Raw genomic sequence first — 21,217 nt, forward strand, 5'->3', positions numbered from 1 at the left:
CAATTGGAGCCCCAAGAGACAACAAACAATTTGGTACTTGGGCTCAAGGTTGCATTTCATATTCCTCCTAAGACTGAGAGGTATGGATGAAAGTGGACCTTGACAATAAGATTATTATAATTTTTGTCATTTCTTATCTACAGTGAAGTTTATCAATCACCCAGGCTCTGCGAGGACAGGGTGTGCTTTATATCTGCAGATTGGAGCCAGTGCCCCATAAAAACGTTTTTGGCAGAAGAATGCCTTTGATCAGGTGGTCAAAACAGATATCACTTCATTTGAGATCAAATAAATATACATTTGACAAGAGAATACAAATCCCTTTAGAGGTGAAATATAGAACGTAGGAAAGAAATCTATGGAATCAAAAAGGGAAGAGAAGTTTTGTATATCACATCAAATAAAACTGCACAGCTTTGTAATCAAGTCAAACCTTGTAAAATAACAAACTACAAAAGAATGGAATTGGCTGCAAGATTGTGTACTTCTTAGCAATTTATTTTTTACAAACTAGTAAACTGCGCTTCATAGTTTGATGAACACAACCAGACCACAAAATCTGGAGACAATTTATGAGGCATTAGAAAACTCCAGGGTTGTGGGAGGATAGGACAATAGAAATAATGAAAATAAAGTCAATAAAATCAAAAAACGACATAAAAAGCCAAGTTCTACCAAAGGTTGAATTGCAATGAGGGGAACATGAACAAAACGGTATAAAACTATGTTAAGCTTGCACAGTTAAAATGCCTACACATGTGTGTGCTGCGTCTTAACACAGAAGTAGGCACATAAATACATATATGCAAACTTTACGAGGGAGGTCAGGGTCTGTACAATTGAGTAACTTAAGTGATGCTCCAATGCAAAGTATCTGAGTGTAACCCATTGTTTTGGATTGATCCTGAGACCTCATGGTTACTGTGATGAATATACAAACACAGGCCCACCCTGTCTGCCATCTAATATAAAATGAGCTGCTGCTATGGCTCCTCAGATCTTGCGTTTCTTCCACTCGGGTTCCTTCTCAGCTTCCTCATCCTCCTCTGATTCCTCTGCAAACATGGGCTCTGGCTGGGTACTGAAGGGAAACAATGATGGGTCATTATTAAGCAGATCTTTTATTCTCCAGACAACTTTAGAGCAAAGCAACGGACAGCAAATTAAAGATAACAACCAGATGACGGAGCTGTGATCACATGCATGATTTAAGAATTTAATAAAACAGCTTTGGAAAAATCCTTTCTTCTATAGAGGCCATCGGAGGCTTAAGGAAGCAGATGAAATAGCTACAAAGTGCAGAGGAATTGTACTTTATTAGATTCATCTACTATAATGTACATCACTAGTGTATTTTATTTAACTGTGTTGAGTGTTGTAACCAGTCTGTGTTTGGCTGCAGCTTTGTTCCACGTTTACATAGCTGTCTGAGCTCGATAAAGATCTAAAGTCGGCCATTACGCTCCTTTTGGCAGTGTGGAGTGTGTACCTGTAAAACTCTTTAAACATGTATGTGTCACACTGGTAGGAAGAAACCCAAGTACCATCACAATAGCATGAGTAGCGCTTCGGATACTCATCTTACACCGTCTGCTAATGAGAGCTAACCCAGAAATGAGAGGAGATGAGGGGGACTGGGAGTAACAGTAAATAACTCAAATGAGGAAATTAGAGTTTCTTACAGTGTGTATGCCGGAGCAACCCAGTACGGGTTATCTGAAGCTTCCTGGGCGTGACGGAGGATCGCCTGTCGTGGGTTACTGTCGTCGGTTTTATCTAAAGCAATGTTCTTCACGATGAACGAAGACAGAGTTCCTCCATGAGCTGCTACTCTTCCTCCACGACCTATCAGGAGAAACATTTACAGGGTTATATGTAGTTCAGATTTAGCTACAATAAAACCACATGTTTAATGAGGACAGAATTAGGACATGACTACAGTATGACACACTATTCACGCTGACACACACAAGTTAGCACATGACAAATAATGTGTTAACTGTAATAGGAAAGCGTTTTCAAGTGGTATTAATGTCGGTGCAGGTTTGAACAATGAGATTAAATGACGTGTTTATATATCTTTAGCAACATGGTTACTGCTAGCAGCCTGGCTAACGCTAGTGACCAAAGCAAGTAAATGTACAAATCCACAAAAACTAGAAACCTTAAAGTCAGTGCTATGAATAAAGTAAGCACCAATGGTGTTAATAGGTAGGCAAGCTGTGTTACTTACTGATCTAGTTTTCTATCACTCTCCCTCTTCACCTTCTCTGTCTTCTTTCTCTGTCAACGCGGCTCTTTTGCCAGGTAGTGTTTTCACAATTCCACTTTGAAGAAGCTCGCTCTTTCCCTCTGTCTCAGTTTAATTGTTAGGCTCAATCTTAGCCACAAGAAAATAATCGGAGTTCACAAAATGTTGAACTATTCCTTTAACTATATCATCAGCTGGATAGACAACAGAACAAAGTTGATGCTCTGTTGGCAACAGCCTTTTAGATTTATAGCACTTTAGGTTGAATGTTGTTCCACACATTTTTCTTCCTAACTCCAGGAAGTAGTGTGTTAAAGCTACACTGATCTTTGTGGTAGTTACAGTACTTCAGTGCTGTTGACTGTCTTTCAGTGCACCTAATGGAGTTCTGGGGCAGGACATTATTACGGTAGTCCTGAAAGATCAAGGATAGGATACACACATGCATGTGCACACACACAGATGTCCTGTTACAGTTGGGCAGCAGGGTTGTTTAGGGGATTGAGAGGCATCTCGTTCCAGTGCTTGTAAGCAAACAGCCAACCACCAAACATTGTCTCCCTCTTATGCAAAGTTATTCCACACACAGGATAAACAATATAAAAGGAAGCCTGTATTCTAAAAGCCACATTATTTTTATAAAATGGACCTGCATTTTAATTTGCAGACTATTCAAATGTAATTTCCTGTCCTCCTCCGAACCTGATACTCTACGTGTTCTCATACGTGTACACACAATAAAGCCTTATTCATTATCATTCAGCTGAGTGGTTTGATTTCCAATGAAGGCCTAATTATCTAAGTTGTTACTACAGTACAACTTATTTAAAGTGAAGAATAACAAAGAAACATTAAATATATCAAACTGTCAATAAAACCTTCCTTTGAATGCAAGGCGTGGCTCTTTTAGTTAGTTCGGTTATCAATTTCATAACATGTGTTCTAAAACAGTGCTACTATTTGTATGGTTTATGTTCAAATTCTCATGACATTTCCCTGTGTTTGATTTTTATATTTGCTGTTTGCGATTGTAGTAATGTGTGATTTATTATTTGCATGTACAGCACTTTGGCTCTACATGTAATAAAAAAAATCGTTTTTAAAATGTGCTATATAAATAAAACCTGATTTGATTTGATTTGAAAATACTTCAAACCAGTTTTTTCCAATCTGAGAAAAATGTGAGCGAAAGTAAAACCAAACATAGAAAGAAATAAAGCAGCTGGAATACGTTGAAGCTGGAAATGTTGTCTTGCGCCTCGACTTATTGAAAGTAAGCTCAAACTGTGTCCATGATCGTGCTTTAGTTTAGAATTTGTGAAAGTGTGTATTATAATAACACCACAGAGATTGACCATTGGTTCCGAATAAAGTTCACAAGCTATCATTATGTCCCAGCAGTTAGAAAATATGAGGCAACAGCGAAATATAATGAGCTCTGGACTTCAGCTGGGTTGCATAATACTGACACATCAACAAATATGGACATCTGACTCAAACATGATCCTGTGTTCATCCAGTTAATAACATGACGTTAATGTCCACTATGTTTGTATATGTACAATTTCCTTACGGGGACAATAAAGTATATCGTATCGTATATGACGTATATACGCTTTCAAAAAATAACGATAGTACTGTAGCTGTTGCTTGTTACTTTACTCGCATTCAAATGAGCGTTTCTCAGTTGTCATTGCTTTGACTTGTCTCCCAGGGACACTCATTGTACACGCTATTGCATGCCTTTCCTGTAACTCTATTTTCTTCTAAGTTTTTATTTATTCTGGGAAGCTAATGTTTAGCACAAGTGAAAGCAACAACAACAAATAAAGCACTTTACCTGGTCCGGACACAGGAGGCTCAGGTTTGTGGGATTTCTTTGGGTCCAGTCGGTCCTTCTCCAGCTGTTTCCGTGTACTCCGCTGCCGGGCCTCTCTGAACATGGGTAAGGCATGAGCTGGAGACACACAAGGTAAACAAGGATAATCAAGTTGCTTTGGAAACTGAAAGATCAAATAACACAGCGGCATAAATAAGCAAGCAGGGCACCTGGCAATATGGTCAGTGTTTGCAGTGCGTGTATAGCGCTACATCTCTAAGTAAAGACAATTAAAGCTGAGATTTGGCAGTGTTTTCAAACAGAAAGTGAAGAAACACAGTATAACCTACTACTACACCTTATACCTACAGAAGATACTCTGCTTTGGCTCAAATATACACACACCTGTTGACCTCTGGCAGCATCTCTCCTCGTGTGTGCTCTTTCTGCCTCATTGCTCACCAACACACTCGTTCTATCCCCCATGTTTATATTCAGACAATCACTCTGCTACTCTTTCACACTTTTGTGAACACTATCACAATAAAAGGCCCCCAGCACTTAAATCCACGAGCGTGTGAGTGAACGTGTGCATAAGTAAGTGTGAATGAGTGCCCTTAAAGGAGAAACGGTGTGTGTGTGTGTGTGTGTGTGTGTGTGTGTGTGTGTGTGTGTGTGTGTGTGTGTGTGTGTGTGTGGGAGAGATAGAGACAGAAAGTGAAAGAGGGGTAGAGAGAGAAATACACACACAGTGATGAAGACCCTCTGTTCGTTCTGTGATATGTGAGCTTCCGTAGAGAGCTGCAGTAAAGCCTCTACACACATTATTAGAGCATCACAACTTCCTGTGACGAGTTGTGTTTAAGCGTGTCATGTATACGTCCAGTAATTGTACAGCATTTTGAAAGCACTTGTCTTTATGTGGAACAGAGTAGACAGTCTGAGTGGGGGGGACAGGGGCGTTGGATGGGGGGTGGGTAAGAGAAGCACTACAACTGGGATGTCCAGATTCTGTGACGGTGAAAGCTGCTTAGCGCCCAGCTGTTCAGCTTCCCACCAGGATACCATGGGAAGAAATCTCAATCACAGACACACACACACGCACAAGAGGAGAAACACGTATGTGTACGTACTCATGCATGTACATATAGAAAATGTAAGCAGGGCTAGTTGTTTTCACTTCAATATACCTATATATGAAATCTATCCAAACACAAATGCAAATTATCAAATAAAATATAAATATAAAAAATACACCCAATATTCCATATACAATACATTTCTCTTATCTTGTAAATACAGCTTAATTATCTTCCAATATTTTCATGCAAGTATGACATGTAATAAGACTTTTTGACTTAAAATGTTTCACAATCTGCTTAAATTTGAACCGAACCTCTCACAGTATCTACAGTGTGAGGCCAACAGCTCAGTGGTGTGTAGCTCATGGGAAAGATGAGGGTTAATCTGCTCAACCAGATCATGAGCCGGCTGTAATTGATAGAACGATCTAGAAAATGCTTTAAAAAGGATGTGCTTAACGTGAGCCTCACATAAACCATTTATGCACGGATAACATGTACAAATAATTATATTATAGGATTTAATAGGCACAAACAAAAAAGGGTTTGCACTGTATTAACTTTGCATTAAAACAGTTAAATTACAAAAGAACAAATACAAATCTGCTCTGTTGGACTTTAGGGAGATTCTGTTTTTATAAACCGCTCATCACTTTTAGAAACATGTATCAACATGTATGCATTTTGCACATTGAAATCCCACTATGGATGTGCTTCAGTGTAAATGTGTAATGGTTATAAATTGCTCCGTCAGAGTTGCTAAAGCAACACGGACAGTCCCTACAGGAGAGGGACGGCTGAGACGACAGTTAGGAATGTTGTTACACTCCGCAGGTACCGTCAGAGCTAAAGGAATTCACTGCAACACAACATAGCACGACGAATCAGGCCGTAAAACAAAACAACGGCCAGGTTAGTGCAGCCCGGACAAGTTGAGAAAATAACCTCATCAGACCCAAACAAATCATCCTGTCAGCAGTGAAACCAGTGAGAGAGAGAGCAGAGGCGTTCAGAGGGGCCCCCCACCCCAGCTGGATCCACTGAGAAGCCCACAGCCAAGCCCAGCTCAGTCCAGTCCAACAGTAAAACTGCTCTCCAAATATGCAGAGCAGTATGTTTATAGTCTAGAAATCCATGTTTACGCTTCACGTCCACAAAATTACATCACATCATGAAGGAGGACACTTTAATCAGTCAGTTCTTCGGTAGCAGCCTTTTTAGTCCCGTCAGATTAAAGTACCAAAAGTTGATTATGGATAAATAAGACAACAGCGACTCGCCCATTAAGTATGGTGATTATGATATAAAGTTATGCAGCAGTAACGGGACACCACAGTCACAGCTGTGTTCCTTGTTTGGTCCATGGCGAGTGGATCCAAATGTGCAATGCTTCTGAAAGACTTGGCTGCACAGACCAGCTGAACGCAGTCAGGGAAAGGACAATCAACGAATTAGCACCTCAGCTACACACCGAGTGGGCACATGTCCGAGAACTCAGTAATTATGAACTGCCTTACTGGAACGATTGGCTTTTACATGACGCAAGACTTACTTGGGTTAGATGCACAAGAAAGAACACAGTGAAGGCCTCCCTTTCACTTTTCAAGCCCGACTGCTCTGCGAGGATGAAAGACGGACCATTGGTAACAAAGGCCTCGCTGAAGAGCATGGTACAGCTCACTGTTTAAGAGCAATTGAGCATGAGATACTTAGTGTAGCGTGGGCAATCGGCAACAAGTGAAGGGGACCCCATTACATGCCAAGAAGCATCATAAAGTACATAGTAGGGTTATGGTTCAATGGTTCTGTAGCAGCATCCTGACGTGCATTTTTTCTACTTTTCAGCATTTTATTCTAATTATTCTGATAATTTTGAATTAAAAACACCTGTAAGCCAATATCAGATTTCAAAATGTAATATGAAAATCATATTGGGTATGCTGCTGCCACGGTTTATCACCCAATACACATTCCTATACAGGTCTCCTAATTAAGATTCATTTACCAGTACTGATCCAAATACAGTGATATTTTACTTTTTCATTTTTAAATATGTCTGTATCACTTATGGATATGATTTGGCGTAATGTGTAAAGTCATGAGAATGTAACTACACATAACTGGTGGGGAAATGATCCTTTATCAACCTTAGTTTTAGGAAAGTGCAATGTTTTTATTTTCTACAAGGTTTATTTCATTTTGTTTTTACTAGATAATTAATTACTGGGACTAAGAACTAACTTTTGGTTGATACCCAATCCATTTAATAAGGTCACTATCAGAAATACTAACAATCTTTGGTGGATGAAATTGGTTGATTATTTGTAGGTCAACTGTCAAGAGATGAGAGACAGAGATATAACAAAGGACTTCGCCAGATTTGCCAATTAAAGGTAATCACAAAATATCAAGTACCTATGGATACACTCATGCACTTAAGTTGCGTACAGGACACAAACATATATTCACATGTTTACAGAAAGTGCATGATGATGGCAGGTGTTCGATTTGGGATCCAGCCAAATGCGATAGTCAGCTTGGTCTCACCTGGTTTCTGACCCTTTTGATGAACTAAATTAAGCTTAAGAGTGTCCGAAGTATTTACCCAATGGGCCTAAAACAGTCTCTGCTCCAAAGCGTACCCCAGAATCCAGGTCTGGGGTTATGTAGACTGTTTAGGTAGAGATGATTGGTGGCCCTTCCTTTCACTCGCCTGCCTGGTACGCCACTTTATAAAGACTGCACTTAAATTCTTGGGCCATCCGAGGAGCAGACGGCTGATGTAAACATAGTAAATAGCACATTCATCAGGTTCACTGAGTGCATGTCAACCACACAAAGCTGATCTGCAGCAAAGCTACATTTCCACTTTTTAAAGAGGGTAAAGCTAATGATGCCATTGGGTGTGTACAATATGTGGGATGAGGGGCAAATTTGATCATACAGTAAAATGCCATAAAACACATAAAAATAGGCTGGGCAATCTGGCAGCTTACCCTTACCGTTCCCTCCAAAAAACTCTCCTTACATATTACTCTCAACCTCTAATGAGGTTACATGACAAGAAAGATGGCAAGAAGCTGCTCAAATCGGTGTAAACTAAGACACGTCAGTGGATTTTCTCGGCAGTAGTTTTAAGGAAAATGAAAGGCTCATTAACGTGTTGAAAACATGACCATATAACTTTTAAGAGGTAACAATTAACACAAATAAAAAATATTGCCAAAACATTTGGCAGCAAGAAGCAGTATCTAGACCGGATTGTTTTATGTGGCACAGGGATGGATTCTGTGGGAAACTAGCGGGACATTTCTGCAGCAAAAAGGGTGAGCAGATGGGAAGAGCTTTTGCCGTCTTTCCAGGGAAAATGAGCCTGAGTTTCAAAATGGAAGATGGTGGAACGAGTGGAAAGCCAATGGAAAACTCACTTCCAAATGTGTACCCACTTCTGTAAAGTGAAAGAGAAGAAAAGTGTCCATGGATTGATGTAAAGGAGGTGGGTTGTTAAGTTTATACATACTCTTTGACCCAAAGCATCTCAGGTCTTTCTTTGAGGCTGCCTATAGCGATTTTGTGACCATGGTGAAGTGAGTTGGAATGACTCTGCAGGAAGACCTTAAATACAACTTATAAGGATAAGATTAAACCTACAGTTGTTGAGTGACACCATTATCACCAGTGCTTTTTGATTGAGGTGAACCATTTAGCTGTCTTTTGTCAAATGTCCTTTTCTAACAACACATGAGCTATACCTATTAAAAAGAAGTACAGAAGCAACACTTTCTATACAGAATGTAGAACATACGGTATTCATTTTGAGACCCTTGCACAACCACTAGTGTCCCATTACGGTGAGACAGATTGTTGTTGTGGACCCACTTAAGTGAAGGGACACCGAGGTACTGACAGGAAGTATATTGATGCTAAAACTAATTATTGTGCAATTAAAGTTAACACAAAGCTCAGTCATTTTGTATTCTAACCTCAGACGAGCTCACACTGCCCTTTGAATTCAACAATCATCCTTCTTTAGAATTTGACAGTTTAAATAACTCTAAAAGGTCTTCTTAAGATAACAAAATGTCAATAGATAAGAATACATTTATTCAAGTAAAAAATATGAAATGGGTCACATTAAGCGCAGAGCTCACTCCCCTCAGTTAGTGCAACTGTGCACTAAGAGTGTATGCTGTGCCAAGGTTTGCAAGCTAACAGCTGGCTGGCAGGACAGTGGGACACACAAACCCAGCTTTTGTCCCTTTCCTTCTCTCTCGAAGACGTTGCTCATGTTAAAGTGTCATGCCTTAGTAAGGCAGACCAAGCTAGAAGCCATTAGCGTCCGTCAGACCTCACTGTTATGACTACAGATATACAGTACTCAATCTGTTGAAAAGGAGAGGAGGAGCAGGAAGCTACAAAAAAGTATTTTTTACTGAAGACAGCACCTCTGCCCTTTATTTCAGCACCTATGGCTGGTAGCCCTCACCACAAATGGATTTCTGAGAAAGCAGGATTAGTATAAAATACACAGCATGCCAACATGTTTGACGGTGGGGTGCATGTGAATGGAACACGCTGCTTGTGTTTGTAGATAATTCAATTTCAAATGTAACTTAAAGGAATATAAAAGCATTAATAGCTGTCTTGCCAAAGGTTTGTGGGAATGACTTGCAGGAAGGAAAGGTCACATTACTCTACTTTCTCAAAGGTGGCCTGTATTTTTTTTCTTTACTTTCCTCGTCTTTTGCCTCCATACCCCTCAATAATTCATACTCGTATTCCTCCTGTGTTTTCCCCAAAACAGTGCCACCGTCAATCTGTCATCCAGGGAGTCTCTGAAATACGACTAGCTTCGGACAAGCAGTAATTTAAAGGGGAAATGTTTAGTCAATGCTTCATAATCTGGGTATTTGATATTTGATTTACAAAAAATAAAGAAACCGAATTCCCTTTTAAAGATGTTTTAGTATAATCACTCCATAACAGATACTGCTGACACAACTCTGCTCACCATTCTGGATACGTCTCTATTATTTACCCTGGTGAATACTTCTACATAGTTGCTGGTACAATGTAACGAATAGGACAAAAAGAAAGTTCTAATCCGTTGGCAACATCTCAAGTTGGGTTAGATAGGAACTTAACTGAACCTCCATTTTCTGTCGGTCAAATCTGTCCTGCTGCCATAATGAAGTCCTTAGACGGCTGTAGTTTTCATGGAGTTTTAACCAAAAAACATTTAGAGGCAGCAATTTATTTAAGCCCGGACTCCTTACATGGATGAAGAATGACATACACATTGTTTTCATTATGTGTCATAGTGGATTCATTATGTTTGTTTTCCTCTACACATCATTTTGGGTCATTTTGGTTTGCAACAAATCAACCCGTTGAAAAACATCCTTCAAATAGAGCAGCTGTGGTCGTGAAGATTAAGGCAGGACTTACTGTTTTGGGCACTTCTATCTCATAGACCTTCTGGAAGGAAGCTCGCTCATAGAAAACCAACTTTCCATTTCCCTCGTCTTTCTTCACAGAGGTCCCCGTAACAAGAAGCTTATCATCAGGGCTGAAGCAGCAGTCGGTCCTGGCAGAGAAAAACGACACCCATACATTATCATCAGTTCATAATTCACACATTATTAATATTTACATGAATCAAGCAGATTTTCGAAGAAAGTTTAAAATTCTCACATTGAAAAGTAGTTGGTTAGACCCGTAGCTACGTTCACGGGCTTCTTGAAGTTGCGTATATCCCACACCTTCAGAGTGTCATCGCCTAGAAAATAGATGGAGACAACAGGTCGGACAGACTTTAAATTATGATATTTACAGAAAGTTCAGACAGTTATTTACTTTGCCTTTTCTTGATTAGAGTTATTTTCATTTACATTACATAAATATGTTGACTGAAGGACTCTTGCACAGAGTTATGGGCTGTTTGTCTTTGTGTCCTGACTTCCTGACTGGGTTACATGCCAGGGAGTAACTCAAGAGTTTCCATCTCTATAGCTCTAGTGAATCTTCTTTGTTTTGTTGGCGGTGGAGCCTGCTTATTTGCAAAGTAAGAGAGAAGATACTTTAAGAGTAAGACTGAGAATTAGACCTTAAGCATCCTCAATTTGTGCAACTGCTGGCTGTGGTGTTAGAAGCATACTGTCAACTGAATGCCTTACCTCCACGTGAAGCGAGGGTCACGCCATCGTAGGAAAAGGCGATGCAGGAGGTGTCTGATCCTGGAATGTGTGCTTGCTTACAGTGAAACTTAGTATGGACCTGAGAAGAAAAAGAGAAAACAATACATTCAAAGTTTATATTTAAAGACAAACTAGCATTAAAGGTGGGGTAGGTAAGTTTGAGAAACCGGCTCGATACACTTTTTGTTATATTCCATGGAATGCTCTTAACATCCCGATAGCAATGAATATCTGAAGTGCTTTGACCAAAAATCCATTAAAAAATGTCATCTGTGGAAGCCGTACTGTAAAAAGCACTGGATGGCCTACCTGCCTGTCAGCCTTCCATCTGTGCACAAACTTATCTCGTGCCCTCATTGGTCATGTGCGCGTTCGTGTGTGTTGGAGGAGGGGCTTTGTAAGGAAGTGGCAGATTTTTTCCGGTTGTGTATTTTTAAATTCTAGCGCACTCGAGCCGGTTTCTCCAAAATGACCTACCCCACCTTTAAAAGGGTCAAATAAATGTAAATACATTCATTTATCAAGGTCATGCTTTCTCTAATTATAGTTATCTGTAAGTGACCAAAGTAGATATAATCTAGCAAATACACAAGGGGGTTTATTTCTATGCTGTTCAAATGTATCAATTATCACAGGAATTACAAAGAAAAACTAAGATGTTATTGATCAATGATTACAGAACAACATGAATAAATAGTGCAGTCCTGGTTACCACTGCATTTCCCCTACTGCTCATCAGTATCAAACAGAGCTTGTATAAAGGTCCCGGTGCACTATAGTATCAAACTGCCAATGCTTTGCTTCAGTAGCAGATGTTTCGCTCACTGCAGTAACACAAAGACCTTTTTTACTCTCCATGTCTTCAAAGCAACACAAGGTTTCCATTTCCTTTATGAACACCACACTGAATAGCCCAGTAAGTCTTATGAAACACCAGCAGCGTTACACTGTACCCACCGCACTCTTTAGCGAGACTAGAGACCACAGAAATGTACCTTGGCACGTGTAGGCACCAAGTCTGGAAGATTCAGATTTCTACTTTGCTGCTATCTGAAATAATATGAACTATTGGAACTTCAGGTCGTTTTCCAGTCAATAACGCACATCAGCCACCCTGTCACCTGAAGCCATGAGCTAGGTAGCATCTCTTTGTTGATTCTCTTTGATTATTAGCCCTCCTATAACAGGACAACATCAATGTGTAAAAAAACACAGGAGTCAGCAGCAGTTTGAGGTTGAGAAAACTAAGATGAAAAAAAACGGTTTGATCAACAACGTCTGGGCTTGGAAGTAAATAAGTAACCCCTAAACCCCTAGAACAGTTAAAGTACAACTCCAACAATGTTACATATCAAAGTCAGGTTTCTAGTTATGGTGAGGACTATTGAACATGTGGAAGTTTTAGAATGTATTCTCTGGCTTGAAAATAGTATGCCGAAGCTGAGAAAGCACAAGTTAATCTGATGATAATAATATAAATATAATAATGTTAGGGTAAATTGGGTTTACACAAGTTACAAACCGGGAGTTTTGAATTTAAAAGGATTTTTAAAAAGCAGGAGGTGTCCGATGAAAGAGTCCCATTATTATTTATCTAAAACTGAAAGAAGATAAACCTGCATGTAGTTTGATAATGGATCTCCCAACAAAAATCTCAAACTGATTTGTTTCTTTGTTTAAATTGATAATAAACTCAATATCTTAGGGTTTGGGACCGTTATCAGCAGATACATTGATAAAGACAATAAGCAAGTTGAATCCCTAAATATAATTAAAGTTATATACAATTCTGAAGCCCAGACAAAACGACACAAGCCCCAGCAACTCACGATGGAAAGAGGTGGTCCACACACTGAGTATCACAGCCCTCTGAGCAACGATTCACCAATCACAGTCAGGAGATTTTTGCCCTGGTAACTATTTCCTCGGCATGTTGCTGTATATGAGAATGTCATCTTACACATCTTGGCTGAGATGATCAGCATGCATCACTGAAAACCAAGAAGGCTGAGTGATATTTCAGCTGAGGTCATTGTATAAAGGTGAGAACAAACTGATGACAAAAGCTAAAGGGGGGGGGAAATCACACCTTTGTAGTTCATGGGGTTAGAGCAGATAAATGAGTCGTTTATGAGTTTCAGGAGAAGTGTCGGAAACTGACAGTTTGGAAACTATTAGAAATAACATTCAAATAAAAATCATCACAGCCACTGCTGAAATGCTGAAAATTAAAGTAACGTATTCAACATGGCCAGTCATGAGATTCCCTTCCTTACTCAGAGCTAGTGGTGTACTACTGTAGGGCAGAGAGTGTGTTTGCCAAGATCTGCCGCTCCAGGCTGGAAATAACCCAGCTCAACACACCACGACCCCCGCCCCCCCCCTCTTTCTCACACATACACACAAAGGAACAGCAAGAATAGAAGCTCTCTTAAAAGTACACGGCCACCCAAAATGTGTATGTATGTAATGTAGAGATGGGAAGAGAAGATTAACAGTTAACAAAATCAACAATGTTAGAATGTGTATCATGCTTGTATAATTCAAGTGTATTAAATGTTCTATGACTAAGAAAAAAGCTGTAGCATTGAGATTTTAGATCTTTTTAACTCTTGATTTTCTAATGAGGGAAGCAACTGAAACTGCTACATCCGCGATCAGACTCAGATAAGTGGTAGAAGATGGATGGATGGGAAGCAACTAGTTATTACATCCGTAGTACATTCATCTACATTTCAATTATTTTATTGTGTTTAAAAAAATAAAATAAAAGCTCAGCCCATGGTGATGTTTTGTCCTAACAATCTGAGACAAGATATTCTCTGCACACAGATGTAGAGCTAAGAATAGCAGCACATTAAGAATATCTGGGAGGCTGAAACCAGCAAATGTTTGACATTCTTGCTTGATGGATGACTTTAATTATCAAACAAATAAACTAGTGGTTTGAACCGCAATGTCTTTCTGCCTGTGTCTTCTCTCTTCCTCATCTACTTCCCACTGCCTTAGTTTTACGTAGATACAGCCAGGTTACACAGATCGATGATTAAAGGGCCGTGATGAAGCAATCGTCTGGGAAGCAGGCTTGCTAACGCTCAAACAAACATAACCTTGGTTTATACAGCTACATTTTCATTAATTTCAAACGGAATGCAAATAAATCAGTGAAAAGAGAATTGCAGCAATACGGGCTTTTCACTCAGAGAGGTGGACAAGTCATTTGAAGTGAGCACAGAGTGTGGAAGACAGATAAGATAGAGACATTCTGGCACAAAGAGCAGAAGAGAGCGGAGCGTGGGGTGAATGAATGATGTGTCCTTATGATACAAGAAGGAAACCAGGCCATACTTTACTTTCAAAGTAAATGGAGGGAAGTTATTAACTCGGACGAGACAGATAACACTGTTACCTTGAACTGTAGATAACACGGATTCTGCTTTTTCAGCCCATGGCCATTTAGCCTCTGTAGCGTCTCCAGGGATACTTCCCTGCTTCCCATCATCATATTACCTTTGACTCAAATCCATTCTACTCATTCCTTATCTTAGGTAATCTTCCTATTATTTTATTCGCAGCCTTGGAATTGAGAAATAAAAGTCAAAAGGTCGTTGTAGTATGAAAAAGAACATTTTCGAATCTTACAGCGAGTTGAACAGCTAAGCTATCTCAGGCCTGCTACAGAGCAGCTAAAGCATAATAAGTAAGGCTTTAACCCCGCCAAACACAACGCATGGTGACTCACTGAACTGCCTACTTTATTTGAGCAGACTAAAAAAAAGAAATAGGAGGCCCAGCAACAATCATGCAATCAAAACAACCTCAGTCACCACTGTGTCATGTGCACATGAACAATGGGAACGATTCCAAACACACGAAATATCCATTCATATAACTGTAAGCGCATCTATCTATGCATGGCAGCACAAAGGCTGGGTGGGGTCAGTGGACTATGAACAGGAGGGTCTGCTGATGAACTGTTTTCCTGTACGGTATTTATCTCGTCTTATGAGCTGTCGCATGAAGCTCAATGGCATACAATAAAGGCGGAGAGGATAGTCCATGCAGATATGTGTAATGAAAAATAATAAAGATGTTGGAGAGATGCAGGGTGAAAATACAGCTCATCTTAAGTAGATATTACACCATAAATAGACTTCTAAGACAAGCCTATTTTAATAAAACATAACCACAAAACACATGTTGTTCAACATAGCGACACGTTTCCTCGGGCAGCGGGTAAGTGAAGTTATGAGTTCTTGTTCAGCACTCAATAAAAACATTTTTTTTTTTTTGTTCCTCTTTTCATCGGATGTCTTTCTTTCCAAAATGAACCCCATCTGCTGCTAGCCCACGCTGTGCTTTAACCCTTTTTATGTTGAAATGTTATGACGTATTGTCTGTCTTCAGTGTCTGATTTGTTTTCGACTGAAAATGACTATATTCTTCATATCAATTTATATATATTTTTAAATATTCTCTCGTCCTAATAAGAAAAAGGTGGAATGAGAAAAGGCACACCTCGTTCAACTCTGGAGTGTATTATGAAAAGAAAACAAACACAAGGGTGCTAAATGGGTAAAATAAAACATGGCAGGACATTATAGGAAGTATCTCAGTTTGATAAATAACCCAGTATGTAAGAGCAGTGTCTTCAATAGGGAAGCTTGTGGTTATTCTATCTGCTTATTGCAAACATACACTCCTCCAGCTATTTCTAGATCATTTACTGCTGTTGTGAAAGCCTGAGTGTTTATTTACTATCCTGATGTTGGCTGGCATTGGAAGATGCCATGGAGTTTGCTTCCTGTGATAATCTACACAGCCGGTTTGTGAAACCCGATTCTCATACACAGTTTGAAGCCTCTCTAGCGCCTCGTGACTTCCTCTGTGCACTGTGCCCTTCTCCTCTGCCTAAACTCATTTTATATGGCCAGCCAGAGTGTGCAATTTCACACACAGGTATGCATGAATACCATTTCATATAAGGTTGTCAATACATAGAAGCATATGCACATGTATCTTTAATATTTGTTTTATGCTGTCTTTGGCTCTTTTCTGCTGTAACAATGTACATTCCCCCTCTGTGGGACTGATAAAAGGTATTCTGATTCTCATTCTGATTCTGACTAACATGTGCATGCTCACAAACGGAGCCTTTAATCCACATCTACACCCATAGAGCAGCAGGGTTTGATAAATAGCTGATGGACCACAGCATTGGGTTTCATCCGCAGCAGACTATGCTAACAATCTACCACAGGACCAACTGTTCCAACCACACTGTCTCTGTTTCATTTTATAAATACTGACTTTCACCAACCTTCATACTGTTACAAGTGCATACACCTGAAAGACTGAATGATGCCCGCTGTGCAGCAACATCTCACTCTGACCTCTGTTACTTTCTGAGGATCAAGTGGCCAAACCGCAGTCCTGAGCAGCTGCTCTGATCTTTCATGGAAATCCACAAGTGGTGATGGCGAAGCTGTGTGTGTGTAAGCAGATCACAGTAGAGTGTGTGTCCACATAATCTGACACTGTGTTCCATTGAAGTGACTTGATTGATCTATTTCTCAGCAACACACTGCAACATGTAGGATCCTGTACATATTGTTTACGGGTTTGTTTTGTGTGTGTGTGTGTGAGGAATGAGCACTAAACTGAAAGCAGACAAATTCACTTTAATAAAAAACATTTTTGAAGTTCATTTAGTAACTTTTTACCTCACGTGTATAAAAAGAGAGGTGGAAGAGTTACAATGGAAGCTGCAGGATGAGATCCAGCGTAAATGGTTATAATCAAACCGTCTTTATAAACACTTCCATGGAGACATATTCATGATATGAGGCCCCTGTATGCACTCCAGCCTGGACTGTTTTCTAAACATTTTTATTAGACTTGGAGAGAGTCCTTTGTAATTCTCAGTTTTAATCTTCCACAGCCCAAACTTTTACGAGCCTCAGAGTTAGTAGTTTACAGTGATGCTGTGCAGGATAGCATTACTGTGTTGAGCGTCCTATTAGGCCAGTAACTGTAAATGGTGTGACTGGTGCAGTTGACAATAAGCCGTGTGTGTGATGAGATTAAAAACCTAGTGTTGAGTGGAGTTTACAAAGAACAATATGGGCTGAAGACAAAAATGAGGCTAAATCATTTAACATACTTATTTTAAACTTCATGGGCATCTCTGGTTTCTCCAATTAATAAGGACTGATGTGACAAAGCCAGCAAAAGCAGAAAAAAAGAGAAAGTTTGCCATCATCTCGTGATACACTCCCCAAAGGAGTAGTCCATCAAACCCACCTCGTCTGGGGTCCCTCTTTGAAGTCTGGAAACATCCAAGTCCACCAGTGACATCATAACATTCCCCAGGTCTCTGTGGTAACGTTTTTGAGCGAAGGCCTGCACCCCCCCCCAACGCACGGACTTTCACAGAGTGCACATTACCTGGCAACCATTTAAACGCAGTCTTGTAATTCTGGCACCGACCCCTCTGGTCAGAGAATGAGCATGCAATCACTCTCTGTGGCAGTCCACTAAAAGAGACCTACTTGACTTCCATCGCAGGATCAATCAGCTTAGTCAGGGTTCAAGAGCATGATGTGTCATCCTCAATAGCTTCTACTCAGGCTCAGCTCGAGCTCAAGGTCATGTACACGATTGATTTTGATTGATCTGCCTGCATATTCCGGCCGTGAGTAATAGTAGGCGATACAACGGGAGATGGGCCTGCTTCGAGTGGGGGAGGGCGCAGTAATAAAAGCGTAGCGAGGTCAACTCCTTTTTAGGATTGTGGCTGGATTGGAGTCAGCAGCACAGGTTGCAGTTTGGGGCAGAGGGCACCCACCAGTCAGGCTCCAGTGGTCAGGCAACAGACGCGACTATTGTAAGCTGCTATGGTACGCAGGGTAAATATTTAGCTTGGAGAAAGAGGGGTAATAAATGTGGAGAGCTTTAAATTGGTGGGAGGGTGGGATGATGGGTGAGTCTACATTGAAGCACAAAAGCTCCCACAATAGCAATTCTCCATCTGAATACATTTTTTTGTGCGTCCTCTGATTACGAAGTTGACTGTCGGAGTAATTATCGCGTAGCCTACTTCTCATTCGACTAATCTGGATAAGCCCCTCTCTCCAATCAAGCTGTTCCAACTCACTAACTGCAGCTTAATTGTCACTGTCACTATTCTCAGATGAAACAACAGAATCATTCAACCTTGTCCACACACGGGGTCGGACAGATGAAATGAAGTGGAACAAAACAAGAGTAAAAGTGTGCCGAATTGTTTGGGGGGCAGAAAAAACACCTATTATTCACATTTCATAAAAAAGTGCCACAGTGACGCGTCCTAAAACTCAGAAGTAAGTTAGCATTTTTACCACTTCCGGTTCCTTCGCCAAAAAGCAATGCAATTTCTCCGTAGGCTTTTGGAAAATGGCTGGAAATAAGGTCTGTGGTTGACACAAATTGAAGAGACGGATCACGTTTTGTTCTACGACATTAAATACATCAGCAGCGACCCCACTGGTGATTTTTTAAGAGTTTACGTGTCTGAAAAACGATGGTTGTTAACAAGTGGCTGAATAAGACTACAGAAGTTGTCCAGGCCGTTGTACGTCATTACACTTAACAGGTAAACACTCCCTCAAAGTTTGTTTTTCTCCGTGTTCTGCAAACTGTTAAAACAAACGCTTCAACTTGTACAATTTTGAATCTGTATTCTTGAATATGGATCTTAAGTCGGCATGACGTTGAAGCAGCGACCCTGCTGTAGTTTGTTATAGCATAGCGTTAGCATTTTTGCTTCTGGCGACTAGATTTATGATTCGAAAATTATAAAAGTAGGGTAGACATGTGGATATTAACGTGATCCGTTTCTTAAATGCGTGTCAACCACAGACCTTATTTCCAGCTATTTTCCAAAATCCTATGGAGAAATTGCATTGCTTTTTTGTCGAAGGAACCGGAAGGAGTTTACTTCCGGAGTTTAGGACGCGTCACTGTGGCACTCTATTGTTCCAAAGGTTTTTTGACCTGATACTGGGTGTTTTAGAAAGTACTAAAAAAACATTTCCAGGCAGTCCTCTATCAAATTTTTATTTTTGTTTTTTTAAGGCTCCCAGCTGAGAATCTACTAAGGATTTCTCACATCGTATTTAATCTTGTGAAACTATTTTGCAAAAAGGTTAGAAATAATACGAGACATTACCTAACTGGAATGACGCTTGCAATATGTCATCTTTAAAAATAATGAATTATGACTACTTCATATCCCCAATGTAAAGCCCCCTCTTCACCAGGAAGCACCTCTCACGATTCTTCACATCTGTCTAGTGGGGATGAATTTTGCGAGTGAGCTTTAAGCTGCGAAACATGTTCCTTTAATGCCCGTACACTAACCAGAGATGTGTCACTGTGACAGGCATCAAGAGGAGAGGCTCATGGGTAATAAGCAGAAATGAGTTAAGGTGAAACAACAAAGGAGAGACCCGGAATCTCTCCTCGATGAAAGATGGAGGACATGCATTCTGCAGCCCAAAATGGAAGTCCTTTTAATCCACTGATTCGTCAAATAAGTGAAAACAACCAAGTAAAAGAAAGCAATGCTTCTTGGGAGCCAATATCAACTATTACCTCAACATTGTGAATGCTGGAAACAGTAATGAACATTTAATTAGTCTAATTTACTAAAGAGGAAAACATACAGAGGGAAATTGTGTTTGGCCCTCCCAGTAACTTTCCTCGACTCAACCATCATACGTCAGTTACATAATCAGCTATTCTGAGCCCCGCTGGGGGTATGACTCTAGGGAAAGCAATGGCAGGCTGATGGTCAGTCCTAGTGCAGTCAAATTAAACAAACAACTTCTAGATCACTATGATTATCCCTGGAGTTTTATCATCAGATCCAAAGTCTTAATCAAATTCTCCCAATACTTTGGTTTATGGCCAAATAGCTGCACAACTCTCTTCAGCCTGAGCTTTACTTGTGCTTATTAGCGAATGTTGGCATGCTAACACACACAAGTAATGTTTTAAAATGGATCAATATCACAGCTGCTCAACATCATGCTAGTATTGTAGATGCTAGCATGATTTAGCTCCGCTGTAACTAAGTACAGCCTCACAGAGTTTCTAACATGGCTGTAGGCTGTTTCTCCAGAGTTTAGATGGAATAAGAGCAACCTGTGATAATGGGGTCAAAACTCATTATGTATTATATATACAGTCTATGGGTCAAAACAGGAAAGACAGGCTATTTAATAATGTTCTCAACTACTCCCGGTTTGGACAAAATGCATTTTAAAGTCAGGCATTTTCAATTCTGGTCAGTGTTCCTGACTTGTTGAACTCTGACCCCTCTGTGGCCTGTGACCGGCTGACCCATGTCTCATGACTCTGTACCCGAGGCCATAACAAATCAGACATACTATGTTTACAACCAACTGCACATTGTTTGTGTTTGAAGACTCACGCTGAGGTTTCTGTCCCAGATCTGGATGGTGCCATCCTGGCAGCCGGCTGCGATGAGCTTCCCGTCGCGGCTGTAGGTGCAGCTCGTCGGGATGACCTTCTTCCCCTGGAAGGTTCGCGGCTTGAACACGGACTTGTGCTTCTTCTCCGAGCTCACGTCCCATGTGCGCACAGTGCTGCGGACAGACAGGGAATTTAATTTACACTCATCAAACTCAATCCCTCATAAAATATCTATCCGTCAAAACATATTATGTGATCAACACCATTCACCGCTGCAATAGATCTTGATCATATCAACATTACAGTCATTCTCATGAACATAAGGTTAGGCAGCTCAGTGTTTCAGAGTGAGGCAAGAGTGAACAGAAGACCTGTAAATCAGCCTGACAGG

At 40.3% G+C, this 21,217-nt stretch overlaps 1 protein-coding gene across 1 annotated transcript; it reads right to left on the reverse strand.

The window, feature by feature from the left end:
* Positions 1-482: 482 nt before the first annotated feature.
* Positions 483-20,999, reverse strand: LOC104956199 (WD repeat-containing protein 70-like; the record flags this gene model as incomplete). Its single annotated transcript, XM_010783664.1, has 8 exons — positions 483-1,081; positions 1,683-1,845; positions 4,092-4,254; positions 6,705-6,832; positions 10,597-10,739; positions 10,847-10,931; positions 11,329-11,428; positions 20,825-20,999. Coding segments are annotated over 8 exons (1,045 nt in total), but the record flags the coding sequence as incomplete, so codon positions are not given.
* Positions 21,000-21,217: the final 218 nt, after the last annotated feature.

This window comes from Notothenia coriiceps, unplaced genomic scaffold (assembly GCF_000735185.1).
Source record: "Notothenia coriiceps isolate Sejong01 unplaced genomic scaffold, NC01 NC01_scaffold00025515, whole genome shotgun sequence".
Lineage (NCBI taxonomy): Eukaryota > Metazoa > Chordata > Actinopteri > Perciformes > Nototheniidae > Notothenia > Notothenia coriiceps.